Below are 15,760 nucleotides of genomic sequence, written 5' to 3'. Positions count from 1 at the left end.
TGTTAGTGTTTGATTTCAAATAGTGAAGCTGTTAATTTTAGGATCTGCATACACATTAATTTCCAAGAACATTTACATGTTAAAGTGCATTAATCAGTTCTGGTATTAGTTTTTGTTAGTAGGGTGTCTGTCCATTTTATACAATATCATCATCCTGCTGCACTCAAGTACATTGGTGTGATATTTAGTGACTGTGGCAAGCCAGTTAAGAGCAGTCAAACCTTCCATCACATCACTTCTTCTCAGTTCTGTCACTGTGGCTTATGTTGCATTTATCACTTTATAATCCAATTTGGTGACTCACCCACTGAGTCTTAATAATAATTTACCTGCAGCTAAAGCATTCCATGTCCACTCTGAGGTGACAAATCCACCAAAATACACAAACTACGGTAGGCTCTCCTAAATTTTGGCTTTCTCTCTGTTCATGCAGAAGGACATCACATACCCACATCTATGCGTCCATACATGCTTTGTTACCAACATACGTATTAGACTAATGAAAGGATAAACCAATGACAAAAATATAAAACTTGGCAAACACTTGATAGTGAGATGTTCTTTAAGAGGCCTTCAGTATGTATGTAAGTTGATTTCTTTCACTGTTCCAGTAAGTAAGAATTCTACTGTTGTCTTATTCACCATGACACAGAGTGATTTGTTCACATTCATTAACACAGCTTTGTAAGGTTTACTGAATAATGTCTGCTGGAAGGATTTAACATACTGTGTTTTTCAGCAAGATACATTTGTAAGGAAGAAAAGGCCTTGACACACAACTCCTCTAATGCAGCCCTATTTAAATACAACAGTTATAGTCTTCGATTGTCTTCCCTACTTCACCATGGATCTGCTGTTGAAGGTAAATGTCGATATCTTTTCAATGCTTTTGAATCTGTTCTGTGCAACTGTATTAAAGGTGAGGACGAGCCCGCACAGCTCACAATGAGCTGTCCTTGACTCATGCTAGGATTTATTGTTTCAAAAAATGGAGGAGATCGTGGTAGACTAAAGCAACCTAACTATTGCTGTCGGAATTTCTTAAGTTCTCTCTTTGTAAATTCATTGCGGAATCAATACAGCTCTGCAGATTAACACTAGCAGGCTACCTTGACACAATGCTTCAGCACTTCCATTTTGAGATTTGCTACTCTTCAGGTGGAGGTTTCCAAGACCTCTCCAACGGTGATAGCACTCCATTGTGAGGGTGGTCATAGCTGTGATTTGCTCCTCTGCTTTGACCTTGGAAGATTCTGTTACAGTGTTTGAAGCTGACCTGGTCAGTCAACATGTTTTGCTTGTTACACAGATGTACAATATATAATGGTCCAGCTATTAAAAGAGAAGGCAGCCTGTCAGTAACCCCTGGTCTATACTTTAAAATATAACAGCGTTCATGTTTCAGTGATATGTTCAGTTTCTATCTTAATGCCCTGGACCTCACATCGCATCCACATTAGACACCCGTTACTGCTGGTACCTGATTGCATGAAATTCTTTACTGGATAAATTCTTCATTTTATTCACTTTCGAGCATCTGATCTACAAACTGAGCTATTTGTTGTTTTTTTTTATTCTCAAGCCACAGAGCTTCTTCGCACAGAATGTGTCAGCTTGAGTAAGTACTGTGTTTTTGGCCCTTAGCCTCAGCAACAGAATTCACAAACAGCTATATGGCTCTCTGAGGCCAAGCACTGGCCTTGAACTAGAGGCTTAGCTCTGAAAAAGAGGTATTCAAACCTAAAGTTATTCATGTCAAGTAATGCCCACAAAACCCTTCCACGAAATCCATAAATCTGATATTTTGATGGAAATAGCAGACATTTCATGAGTGCTCTAAAAGAACTTTTGTTCACTCTGTTAACACTTTGACACAGCTCACCACTTTCACACTATTTGTTCCATCCGTTCCTCTCCAGCATGTAACACAGCAGGGCAAAAATGTTAAGACTGATCGCCCTGCACTCCACAGCTCCTCAAATTCACAATGCACTGTTGTCATTTAAGAAATGGTAATATTCACTGGTGTGCAGAATTGGGCACATTGTTGGAAAACAACTCATCTCCTCTACTTTGCTTCACATCTCTTGAAGGGCTAAAAACTCCCATTCACTCGCCTTAACACTGAGGACTTGGTGATCTAATGCTAAATCTCTCTAAGTGCATGTATTTGTGAAGAAAAATTGCCAAGCCTTTTAAACTGATAGGACTGACTATCATCATGTATGAGTCTCAACTGCACAAGTGAGCCCTCAGGTTTAATTAAACTTTTTTTTTCAAAGTGTATCTTCCATGAAAATCAGCCCTGTCTCTGTGGCATTTGTGTGTCGAGAAGCTCTCCCTCTTTTCGTTTTCCTCGAGTGGTCGATACATTAAAACTTGAACTGATTGATTTCAGAATGCCTGTGCCATCAGTGTCCTTACGCAGCCATTAACTACATCTGAAGTATCTTAGTCATCAAGCTTTAGGCCAGGGATTGATAATAGCTTGACCGCCAGGGCCTATCTTACCCATCCTTTTTCAGGAGGTCTTGTATTTAGCACCCACAGCACTTGTGGCAAATCTCAAACAGCACAAGGGTATTCACAGAGAGGCTGAGTGGAAAGCTTTTTCTCATTCGTCTGAACCTCATGAATACATTCCACCTCTAACTAACTACTTTGGCTTAATGTGGAATTTCAAACTAGGTATGAGGCCAATTTATTTATTTGTATTCTCAGCGTCTTAGTGATACTCTTGAACACAGTGATAGTAGGCAGGATAATCTCTGTCTTTCATCAGTAAAGAGGCCCCTGCACAAAACCCATCAGTAATGTATTCGCTATTGATTGATGGTCGCTCCAGCACTACTAGGCAACACCATTATTATCATGCATGGATTCCAGGCTGCCCACAATAAAATCATTGTCTTGATTTAAGTTATCCACCCCAAAGGTGTCATAATAGCACAACTGGTCTTTGCCTCATATTGCTTTTTTTCCTCAACAATTACTGTCATCACCTTTGTACCAACCTGATACGCTGATAACAACCGTTTTCTGTTGCCAGTGAACATGCAACAGGTATAAAAATGTGCTGCAGAGATTCAAAACAAGCCTGAAAACAATAAAAAAAGTGAATGGTTAAAGCTTATTATAAAGCTCCTGTAAAGTTTAAGGCCTGTGGTTTTTGTGGGAAGTTTTACAATCTGCTTTCTCAACCCAGTGGCTTTCTACAAAGTAGAATATAATCTGCTCTAACTTCTTATTTTGTGACACATAAAGTAGGTGCTGATTAACTCACATGTACTTATATGTTTTGGCATGAAGTGTAAAAATTCAAATCTAAATTTTGATCAGTATAATTTAATTAATATATTAAAAATAAATTATTTCAAAACTAGTTCAATACATGTATTATTATTATTATTATTATTATTATTATTATTATTATTATTATTATTATTATTATTATTATTATTATTGCTGTTGTTTTCTGTTTGCTTGTTTCTCGTGGCTCTGCTAATATCATTTGCTCTCATCCGCCGTGGCCTCTGTCGACACATGTGGATCTATGCTGCAAACATTATGTGTTAGTAGTCCGCCTCATGGGAGTTGCCCTGGGTCCCGAATCATTGTGAATTACTGTGACCTTGGTTATCAATCATTGTATCAGGGTATCTAATGTAAACGCAACTGCGGCTTGGATAACATGCCACATCTGCTCTTTGGACAGTGCTGCTTCTTGGTTACCAAGCGATTTATTAGAGAGCCCGGTGTGAGGAATATAATATGTGGCCGTAAGACGCACGGGCAGCGCCTCCATAGGCGTACAATTATCTCCTAAACAGGCAGTTGTAACAATATCTTTCACCTGCCTTGTACACCAGGAGAGTTTGGTGTCCCTAAAACATATCTAAGAGCGAAAACTAGTTGTGTGGGTTAAAAGCACCGTCCTCCAGGGAGCTGTGTTTGCGCTCAAGACCAATTTATTGCCGATGAACATATGGCCAATATTTTGTCTCACGTCATAGCAAGGGGAAAACAAACACCATGCAATGTTAGCGAGTCAGCAAGAGCAGAGCCACTTGGCCAGCTATGCAAACGCTCTTGGACAATATGAGAAGAGGGGCACTTGCTTTCTGGGTATATAAACCACATCAGGCTTATCTCTGCACGCACTCCTGACTCCCATTTGGAGATATTTCATTAACTCTGCGCGCTGTCTTAACGCTGGCAACACATTCAGCCCCCCTCCAGTCAAGGTAAGCGCTCTGGATGCTCCAGGCAGTTTGCATACAGTATTTTCTGTTTTTACAGCTTAATAGACACTGCTTATTTTCTTTTGCTGCCGTTCCATGCGCATGAGCGCGCACCTTAGTCCTTGAATGTTGAATGACCCTGATCTGACTGCTTTTTAATTCTGCTTTTTAAAAAGGATAGTTATTCAGTGTAGGCCTGTGCGCTTGTAGCCTACAGTAGCTGGTGATCATAACACACTCACGTGGACAGTCGGTCTATGCTTGGTTGAACATTATCATTGTGATGGCACCCTGTGAGAGTGGCCTGCACCTTCACGCCTGTGCTCAACCTGGAGAATGAATGCTTCCATTATGTAGGAATACGAAAAAGCAAAATTAATCAGTCAAGATGTGTTGAGAAAACACACCACATATCTACAGAGCTGGTATCTATCTTAATGTTTTATGAACAATGATAAAGATCTTTTCTAAAGCTGAAGTGTTAAAAACGCTCAATGGCCCTTGCATCAGTGCGTAAAAGGGTAACAGTACAAGTTGTCTAATTGGAGCACCCCCTGTTGTTTCTTAATTTTGCCGGTAGAGACCGCTAGAGCTCTACAGATGTCAACAGCTGTTAATGTTATTACTGCTTTCACACATGCTGCTTAACAAGGAGGACAAGTTGTCTCTACTTGTGCTATCTAGAGCAGGCGAGAGCAGCTTCCCCGTGGAGGATATATTTATATATTTATTTATCTATCTATCTACATGTTTATTTGGCATTATTAGTTTCTACAAATCATAGTTATCTTTTTTATGTGAAGAAGCTTCAGACTGGTTGTTTTTCCCCTCCTCCCTGTCAGTGTCAGCGCGATACTGAAATGGGAAGTGATTAAAAAATAATAAACCGCTTTTTAGCAATTCGTCTTACATAGAAGAAAAAAAGATTAAGGCGAATGGCACAGCGTGGCATGAAATTCACCGTTACAAATAAACTGGTGGTTTAACAAATGAAGGCATCTCCTCGGGGCATGGGCGCGATGCTATAATCTCGCCGTGACATGTTTAATCATTAGAGGAAAGGAGACGAATAAAGACTTTTTGCCCGGGAGGGAAAGGTGGCTGGATTTCTGTTATAAAAAAAAAAACCCAAACAGGCTCCAAAATGATTTCTACCCTTAAGCCAAGTCTCCTCGGGCCATGGTTTAGCCGACATAAATAAACCGGACCCGGCTTTACCTGCATATTATATATAGGCTTTTAATCATAGAGGGAGGAAATCGGTCTTGTCACTCTGTCCATTTATCACGGGCACCCTGAGGCAGGCGGGGTTACCTTTATCAAAGACTAACTCCCAGCCTGAGGCATCCAAACACGCTGAAATTCAGCGATTAAAAGGAAGCAATGATCAACGTTATTATGGATTCTCCTGCGGCATTCTTATTTGTGCATTCAATCGAAAGATTTATTTAATCAAGAATATAAAAAGCTCTTTCTTTACTTATTTGGGAACAATCGTGGGCATGAATTTTTAGGAGGGAATTATAATTAATCAGACGGGGCCCGTTTTTTTTGCGGGTTCATCCGAAAAATTAATTGTTTTTGGATGAATCCATTCTGCTGTACGTTTGATTGCAAAGCTGGGATCAGAAATATGTAACGAGCTTTAATAACGAGGAAGTCAGCTCTGTAGCTCATAATATTAAAATGGGAGGACTGGTGAAACTGGTGATAGCATAATTACAGCAGCAATGATCACATAAAAAGGTTATTCTTGTGCGCGCAACTGTGCACTTTTACGCACAGAAGTCAAATGAACAACCCAGTGAGAAACACTATTACAGAGTAGCCTTGTGGTGTCAGATCTGAAGATTTAATGTCAACTGGACTCAAATAAGCGGGTGATAGGAAGCAGCAGCTCTGCGCCCCGCATTGTCCTTTAAATCCTGATGCATCTGCAGCTCAGAGGCCCATCTTTACTACATCTTCTGTGTGGTTTAACACCCCCCAACACAGACACACAATCCTAGCAGGGGACAGTGAAACAATGGTGTCCACACAGCTGCAGAAAGGCTTCAAAACGCAGAATAGCACATTTTTACTTGAAGAGGAAAAAATACAAAAAAGAGATAATAATAATAATAATAATAATAATAATAATAATAATAATAATAATAATAATAATAATAATAATAATAATGTGCAAAAACCAACGCACTTTCAAATAAACATTGTACATACATACAGCCTGACCGCAACCCGAGTCATTTATTGGAGTGTAACTGTTTTCTAGTTTTTGTCCCGTTAACTTGTCTTGCTCTGGTAAAATAGTTTCCAAGATCATTCTGCACACTGACCACTGTCAGAGTGAAAAGGCAAGCGGCCTGTTTGAACTACCTGTGAAAGTAAACAGGTAAACACAGAGCGATAGGCTCTCCAAGTGGAGTAGGTCCACTTAGCCAGTGCACATTTACCTCTTCTTTCCGAAACCCTCAGCTCAATTGAACAAATAGTATATCCCCAGCAACTGGCCACAGCCTGCAGCCCAGTGCGCTCCCATGCACCGTCACCAAAACCTACTGTGACTCCCCCCTTGTCACTGTGCCACTCACTGCAAAAGCAAAGCAGAATGACACGGGTGATAACCCTGCGTGCTCAAACGTACCCTGATTTGGCTCCGAACACTTTTTAAGGCACTGAATAAATCTCAAGGAAATAATGTTCTGCATGGGCCAAGTGAGTTCCTGATGAGGTGCGCATAGAGGCTACAGCCTGGGCCATTCCTCCGTGATGCGTAAAGCTCTCTGGGTGTCTGCTGTGGGCTGCATGTCCCTTCACATGTCGGATTTAGCTGTGCAGCATTACTTGGTGGATCAGGTCAGTAACCTCTCTCTCCCTTATAGAGGATCAGGCGCAGCTCCAGTTTGTCCATATAGCCCGTTCAGCTCAAAGGAGCCATTGTGGGAAGTTGAGACTTGTGATTAATTCTGCCAGTCTAGTAAAATATTTACCTCACACAGGCCTGTAATCACTTCCATTGAACAAGATGTTAACAATCCAACCTAATCCAATAATTTGGATTATTTTAAATAATAATAATAATAATACTAATAATAATAATAATAATAATAATAATTTCACTTAAATTGTCATGTGTTTTTTTAACAATCTGTGGAACTACAAGACACTAAAAAGACACAATAGTTCCAGGCTTTCGAAAAGGAGCCAGACTACTGTGTGTGTGTGTATGTGTGTGTGGAGATGAAGGACTTTCCTTAATATTGTGGAAGGATCCAGGAATTGAATGAAGAGATAGTCCATTGAAAGCAGTTGAATGCCATGACAACTAGGAACAACCTCAGATTTATTCCAAACAGTTAGAAAGCATTGTGCACGGGGCGTCAATCATCTATTATTTCGCCCCTGAAATAAATGCAAAAACTGCGGCCGGACAAAAGCTTCCAACAGGAGCCGGACATTTGTCTACATTTCGCCCATTGTTTGCAGCTTAGCAATCGGTTTGTATTTGTGTTTGCCCGGGGTCCGACCACCCAGGATGCGCAGAGGACTTGCTAAAAAACGTGAAACATTGTCACCCACATCACATACTGGATAGGAGGCAGAGGGAGGAGAACGAAAGGGAAAGTGTTGAAGGGGAGGAAAATAAAGTAACTAACAATGATACTCGGATTTCCCCAGAAAAAAAGCAAGATTGAGCACTTTAAAGGGAGCTCAACACAGGCAGAAAACAAATATTAGGATGCGCTGCCACGATGGAAGTGGCGAGATTTATTGAAGGAAACCGCAAAAAAGAGCATTTGAATTTTAATACTGGAGTATGTCAAATCAAGCACAAATGTGCTCTTTAAAATAAAATATATTTTGTGTTTAAATATACAATTATTCATATTAAAATTATTATTATTATTATTGATTTTGTAAGTATTATCTCATGACATTAGGATAGGCCTACTGTCTTAAACACTTGCTTAGCGTTTTTAAACAAATAGTCCTGCTTCAGTTTCAACACAGCCTCTTGTCCTTAAGCCCTGGCAAAAATATTGACACAAAAGGTTTACATAAATTATCCCAGAATATTTCAACGATACCCTCCCTTGTTTGTGTTTTTCATTGCCTTAAAAAACTACTTTGCAAAAAAAAAAGAACACCTTAAAAATGTGTGTTTTATTTTCATGAATGAAATATATTTGGAAGAAAAGCACAAGGCAAAAGCTGCAGTGGGAGCAATTTGTTAAAACGGGCTTTTTAAGTATTGTGAGTATAAAGCTACTTGGAGGTTCTTTGTATGTAAATAGGGTGTAAAAAAGGCCCTCCCCGTCTTTGTAATTAATTGACACGTTATACCACTCATCATGCTCTGAAGCACCAATGGTAGAGGCTCGGATCTCCCCAAAACCCACAATTTCACATCTGCAAACACTGTCTTCATCCACTTGACTCCTAAGACCCGCCCACACGTGGCCAACCTTTCGCGTTTTTTAATGCTTTTTCACTGCAGGTTCATGTGTTGAGACCAACCTTATATGGACTGATCGGACAAGGTAATGGCTTATTTCCCTCTAGCACCCAGCAGTAGCACAGTATCCATGAGCCACATATAGCACTTCAGCCACTTTGGCATCCTTCCTGGACTTACAGAGACTGAATCCACAGCTACTTGCTTAGGCAATGGTTATCCACAGTGGCTGCTTTGACTGTACTTCAGCGTAGAGCGACTCTTACTCATCCTATTTTTTGCTGAAAGACGCCTCTGCTTTTTTTTCTTGTTTGTTTGTTTCAAAACAGCGGATTGTCCGACAAGCTGCTGCAGCAACTTTTCCCTGCATATTTCCCCCCCACCAGAATATGTCGTTGACCAACACAAAGACGGGCTTTTCTGTAAAGGACATTTTGGACCTTCCTGACACAAATGACGAAGAGGGATCTATCACCGGAGCGGAGGAAGACACGGAGGGATCGGAGACCACATCCACGACAAAAACCACTGGAGTTTTGGTGCAAAGTCCTCTAGAAAACGTTCAAAATCTGCCTTTAAAGAACCCCTTTTATGACAGTAGTGACAATCCTTACACACGATGGCTTGCTACTACGGACAGTATTCAATATTCATGTAAGTAAAGTCTAAGAATCCTTATTGATCTTGCTGATAAATGACTTTTGTGATATTTCCAAGCAATGCGGTCACATTAAGCCACAATTGATGACATGCATCCACCCTAACGATGCCCTTGGGTGGCGTGCAGTGTTCATCTTTATGCATCGTGCACCGCTGAGCTCGTCTCGAGGCGTTTACAGCTCAACAAATGCATGCAGTGTTTTAGGCTCACCGCACTTTGCATTGTAAGAATTCGATCGATAAAACGCCGTGAAGGGAAAAAAACAACAAGGGGCTGTGAGTTATTCAGAGTATAATGACGGTGTGAAATATAAAACTGCATTCTGTGGGGATTTACAAGCACACAATGCACCTTTTAATGCTTCACTGATCCACCCTGCATGTGGAGAGTTAGGGCGCAGGAATTATCTTGTTTTGGAATTTTCCACACTCAGATTTGAGGAAAAAGAAGCCTTGTTGCTTCATTATTTAGTCATGCTCGTGTCTTGAAAGTGTTCAAAATGTTTGTGGGACATTTATGTGGATCATGTCGTTATAATTCTTTTTGCGCATTAATTGTTGCCTAATGCATCCTAAAGTTTGAGACCATATGTCCTGTTCTTGTGATAAACCCATCTCTGAACTTTACAACATAACATTGTGACAGTGTTTCTCCCGTTTCTTGCCGCAGTGCACGGTCTATCCGCCAGCTCTCAGGACTCGGCCAAGTCCCCGGAGCCGTCCGCGGACGACGAATCGCCGGACAACGACAAGGAAACTTCCAGCAGCGGCGGCAGTGACTCCGGCAAGAAGCGGAAAAGGAGGGTGTTGTTTTCAAAGGCGCAGACCTACGAGCTGGAGCGCCGCTTCAGGCAGCAGAGATACCTGTCCGCCCCGGAGAGGGAGCACCTGGCCAGCTTGATCCGCCTCACCCCGACCCAAGTGAAGATCTGGTTCCAGAACCACCGGTATAAGATGAAGAGAGCCCGGGCCGAGAAAGGTATGGAAGTGACCCATCTCCCTTCTCCCAGGCGGGTGGCCGTGCCCGTCTTAGTCAGGGATGGAAAGCCTTGTCACACTCTTAAAGCTCAGGACTTGGCGGCCACTTTTCAGGCCGGGATCCCCTTCTCGGCATATAGTGCCCAGTCACTCCAACACATGCAGTATAACGCGCAGTACAGCGCCGCGGCCACGCCACAGTTCCCCACAGCACATCACTTGGTGCAAACGCAACAGTGGACTTGGTGAGAGAAATTATAGAGACTTGGCTTGGAGGCGCGATAGGGAGTTTCACCACAAAGCAAAGAAAAAATAAAACACAAAAAACAAAAGACTTTTCATTTTTGCAGCTTGACTCATATATATACTACCATTTTTATTCGGGGCTCATGTGTGCGCCGTGTTTACATGTTTTCGTTAAGAGAACTGGGTCCAAACCTCTCCCTTATAGATTTTATTAAGAATGTCAATGCTCTTCTTGTGAAATCTTTTTGTAAAGTATGTTGTGTGTTGGTTGTAGAGATGTTTTCCTCTTTTTTTTTCTTTTGTCCCTTCGTGTTATTATCAGCACGTACGAACCACTTTATAATTATAGAAATTTTAATTTCTTGCTTCTTTTATGGACCGAAAAAATATTTATGGCCATGAATAAACACTGGCAAATTTTCAGCTTTTTTCCTTTTGTTTTTATTTCCTGTAAATAGGACATTTTGTCGTAGATGTTTGCGGGATTACTGAGATGAAGACCGGATTATTTCCAAATTAAAATCCAAAATTAAAAAAGAGGGAAATAATTTTTTGACAAAACATGACTTCCGTGTCAGATTAAAAGAGTGTAGCCGCGCGATGATGGTTAGTTATTCTAATTTTTTAAAATAATTTTTAAATAAAATTCTGTGTTTCTGAAATGAGGGGTTTGGTTTATATATAAGTGTCCATTTAACAATGAAAGGCGAGGAGCCAAACGTTATATTGTTGCACAGAATGGAGTTGACCATGGGAATAGATCTCCAGCGCACTTCACTCCTTTCTTTTTTTAGGCAAATTTAATCCGGATAATATTTTTTCTCAATCCGAACACCTCACTAATAAAGAGCCTAAAGTCACTTGTGAAATGGGACTAAAATCCACTCACTTAATATAAGTGGGCTTCTCAACACAAGAAGCTTTTCAGTCAAAAGCTCTCCTTTTTGTCACCATCCCCAACCACTCCCGGCCTTGGGTGCAAAGTGGAAGACTGTGGGAGGAAAAACATCGTTTAATGCAATAAATGTTTTGTTATCTTGTTAAAGCGTTAAACTGCAAATAGAACAGGAATAATCAATGACTCCACAGCCTTCTTTTGTTTAACCACCACCAACGCTCAGCTGGGCTCTTAGGGGGCTTTATCTCCCCCTAATAAAGTTATTTTTATTTTAACATCATCATATAACATGTTAGCAATCCCGAATTATATCAGGTACTGTGTTCTTGGGACCCAAAAAAGCACAAATGGTTCCCCAGTGATCCGCAGAGCGCACCGCGGATTATCAGCCTCCAGTCAATATCTTGGGTAAATATGATAACCTAGTAGAAAAATCTATGCATTTTGTTTGTCCCGGGACAAAAAAATCTCACAGCAGATGTTAGAGTCGCCCCTATCATCACTGAACAAACAGCTAAATTGGGCAGATTTGCTAATTATTTACAGAATTGAGTCTCAGGGGGCTACTGCTTTTGTGGACGAGCCAGGCTCAATTTGTCCCTGACAGAAAGGTTTTGTGTTCCACCACTGGTTGAGCTTGTAGGTCAAATAAATTTAAAGCTTGCTCATGATATTTTTTCTTTGTGGTAAAAAAAATAATTAAGTAATGTGGAAAGCAATAAGCAGGGTCGGCAAGGCGAGGCGAGGAGAAAACTGACGTGAGAAGCGGCGCGTATTGTTGGAATTTTAGAGTGAACTGATAAAAGGCAGCGATGAAGAATTGTCTGGATTTTTGTGAGCTTTTGTTGGTTTCTTTTAAGACGAACTCACATCATTTCATCTAAAAAAAACTCCTTAGAGACATGCTGACTTTTGTGTGTCAGTTTCCTCCATCTGATGGGGCAGTTCTGTGACTCCATCATGGCATAATGCAGTACACAGGGCAATACAAAGACAAAAGCCCAGGCCTGGTTTTGCTGGATGTTAGAGGCGTGCATTTTAAGCAGTTAGCAGGAGTGGGGATGCAGACAGTGTAGATAGACAGAGTTTCTTGGTGCTGTTCAGAGTCAGGAAGATGTATCCTTGGGCTTTTTGTCCTGCCTGTCACTTGGTGCCATTGTGATCTTTGCTGCACACGTTGTCTCCCATATGGGCAGCTGGGCTCGGAAAAGGAGAAAAGGATCTCTTACAAACCCCAAATTGTATCAAGCCTTCAAATAAAGCATTGTTGTCTCTCAAAGAAAAACGAATTAAAAATTCGTGCTATATCTATTCTGGTCAAAAAAAAGAAGCCCCATTCACATATAACAGGGAGTCCTTCTTCCTTGATAGAGCTATGCCAACAACAGCCTTCTCATTTCTCTTTTCCTTCTATCCACCCATTCTCCAAAGTGAAAGGCTGATTATTGTCTGTCCAAAAAGTGGCTCGTCAGAGCGCAAAAACTATTTTTAATTCCAGACAGTGTTCTTCCTTGTTTGCTTTTTAGTCCCGCTGGTATGCGTGGGCCCTTTTTTCTAAAATGAACACATGGAAAAATATTTGACACTATTTGCCCCCATTAAAGTCCGTTTTAAGGACTTGCGCATTAATTATCAAGTGATGGTTGGATTTCACAAAACATTCCCAGGATTTTTACGCAGCATAGTGACGCTGATATATGTGCCAGGCTGCGATAGACATTTGAAGGAATAACACAAGAGATTAATTTAAGAAATGCTTTAGATTTTATCTCACTGTAGATGCATTGAACTGTAAGATGCATCATGTTTCTTTTTTTTAAATCTGGGAACAAAAACTCAGTGTATTGACCGGTGTTTGGAGGAGATGCGCACAGACTGGTGTCTATAGAAACATTGGAAGTGGCTCCTATATATAATATCTTATTGTTTGTTTTGGTCATATTTTTGTTGTTTTTTTTCTTTTTTTGTCAAGGTTTAAACTCATCTAAACACAAAGACAGCTCACTTGATTTTAAACACAATTATCAAAATCCTTTCTTTGTGCATCCAGCCAGGCTCTGTTGTGTAAGTGTAGCCTAAATGTTAGCTATGTAAAAGCCTTCATGGAAAACTTTTACGCAGAACACTAGTCGCTTTGCACCCATGTGTAGTCATTAACGCACCAGAAAATTATACTACCTCTACCAGCGCAGCAACAGGGTCAGATTTATCGGAAATTGCTTTTGGCTGCTTGAAGGGATAAAGCAGCGCGACATTAAAACGAGCATCTTGGCGTGCAGCACAGTCCAACCTGCGTGGATAACACTATTATATACCTTGGAATACAATACTTGAGGAAATGTGCACTTGGGACACCGTAGATCTTCGTCATCCTGCCCATTTGAACCTCGACATGAATCATTTTTCTATCATGCACATCGGCAAATAAACGAGGATTTCAGAGCTATAATAAGCGGTGCTTTTCATTTAAAGGAAGCTATCTGGGTTTTATTGCCTTAAAGGAGATCCAGATTAGATTCGCCACAGTGCCGATATTAAAGAGAGAGGGGAGTGATGGAGGGAGGGAGAGGCAGAGCACACACAGATGCGCCGACCTGCCACAAGATGGAAGCAGAGGTCTTCAGTCGGCATCATGCAGCTTTTACCTGCAAATGTCGTCCAGCAGCCTTCACTGTGGCCGGTTAGCTGCTGTAATGAACGCGCTTTTCCTCTTTAATGAACAAACAGCCCCGCAAACTTGACTGTCTTTTAAGTGCATGATTGCGGTTTGTGACATTGTTATGGATCTTAAGAGCATAATCATATCGCTCTTCAAAACAAGCTAGACTCGACGCAAACAGTCCACAGGCAGTTACAGCAGTTTCCATTTCACACTCACTACTCACTCCGGGTACGTCCACAGTGTGGCGCAATAGGATAGGGGGACAAATATTGTGCACATTAATTCACTTCAGTGAAAGTGAACAATAGAGGTGAAGTCAGATATTCCAAAGAAACTCAGTAAGTGTCCTTTACAACAAAGAGGACTGTGAGTCAAATGTCCTCAGCTATATGAACAGCTGAATCCTCTAATATAATGTCTATTAAAAAAATGTAACACATCAAAGAACAAAAGACAAGCCTTTCTTGATCAACCACAAAGTCACACAAAGGTCTGTGTAGGTCTTCCCTTAAATTTAAGACACACTTAGGATTCACATTTTATTGTTCGAATCTACACACTAGTATTATGTAGACTTAAGTCCCAGGCTGCAAAATGCCTGAACACTATCATGTCCTCAGGCAGAGAAGTATGCAAAGCACTGCAAAATGGGTCAAATGACGTCAAAGAAAACGACTCCCATCTCCGTGCACCTGCTCAGTTCAGCATCAGTGAGCTTACACCTGTAGGGGGCCTCGTTGGGTTAGAAAGCTGTATCAGCAGGGGGTGGAGAGATCCTGATCATGATGGAGGAGGGCTGAGTGAGGAGGATATGCATTTCTAATCTGCTAGAGTTCTGGTCACTTTGGAAATAAAACTAAAGAAGAGATCGCAGCAATTATAAGAGCAAAAGGAGAAGACAGATATCCAGACTAACACCAGGAGATCACTCTGTCTATAAAAGACAAACAATCTAGATGGGAAAATATAAATAACTTCAAAATAAAAGTCAACTTGCATCCTAATTGCTGATGGGACCAGACATGTGTGTGTGCATTTGTGCGGGTGCTAAGGTGCTGTTCAAACCAGACAAAATCCACACAGCAAATCTACAAGTTTACTCAGTCGGGACAGCGTGTCTGCAGAGCATTGTTCACAGCAACCCTCCCATCTGCATGAGAAGGACCTGGTGAGCTGAGAGCTGACCAACAAAAGCAGCAGAATCTGTGGTTCAAACGAGGAAGACGCAGAAGCCTGACTGCAGCTGGAGCTGAACATGAAAAACCCCTACCTTTAAACAATGGCCGTCCTGGTGTGTTCATCTATGATGTAAAATAAAACTGGGATTATCTTGATTTCCCTTGTAATGTATTTAGTTCAGTTCAAAAGCTGATAAACACTTCTCTATGAAGAGACAGCAAATGTTCACGAAGGTCTGCACAAAGTCTGTTTATTAATTCATGAAACAATTGCTCACTAATAAACCCCTTTATCTAGTTAACAGTTTATGTCCTTGCCTGTTTGAATCCAAATTATTATCACATTCAATTGGCTCTTAAATTTGAACTGCTTTGATTGGAGAAAAAGTCTGACAAATACACAATTCTGACAAAACTTTGATTATCTATGGGGAAAAAAGT

At 40.9% G+C, this 15,760-nt stretch overlaps 1 protein-coding gene across 5 annotated transcripts in view; it reads left to right on the top strand.

Annotated features, from left to right (window-relative positions):
- Positions 1-15,760, top strand: part of nkx2.2a (NK2 homeobox 2a) — a 37,935-nt gene that overhangs the window by 19,455 nt on the left and 2,720 nt on the right. For 2 of the 5 annotated variants that reach the window (XM_028395277.1, XM_028395276.1), the window contains 2 exons: positions 9,027-9,351; positions 10,028-10,975. In XM_028395277.1, coding sequence (XP_028251078.1) covers positions 9,027-9,351; positions 10,028-10,584 — 882 coding nt within the window. In that variant the 3' untranslated portion in view covers positions 10,585-10,975. Of the gene's footprint in view, positions 1-8,766; positions 9,352-10,027; positions 10,976-15,760 lie in introns of those variants that run through there. The other 3 variants (XM_028395280.1, XM_028395278.1, XM_028395279.1) reach the window with 3 other exon arrangements.

This window comes from Parambassis ranga, chromosome 22, assembly GCF_900634625.1.
Source record: "Parambassis ranga chromosome 22, fParRan2.1, whole genome shotgun sequence".
Taxonomy (NCBI): Eukaryota; Metazoa; Chordata; class Actinopteri; family Ambassidae; genus Parambassis; species Parambassis ranga.
This window is presented reverse-complemented; position numbering and strand designations above follow the sequence as displayed.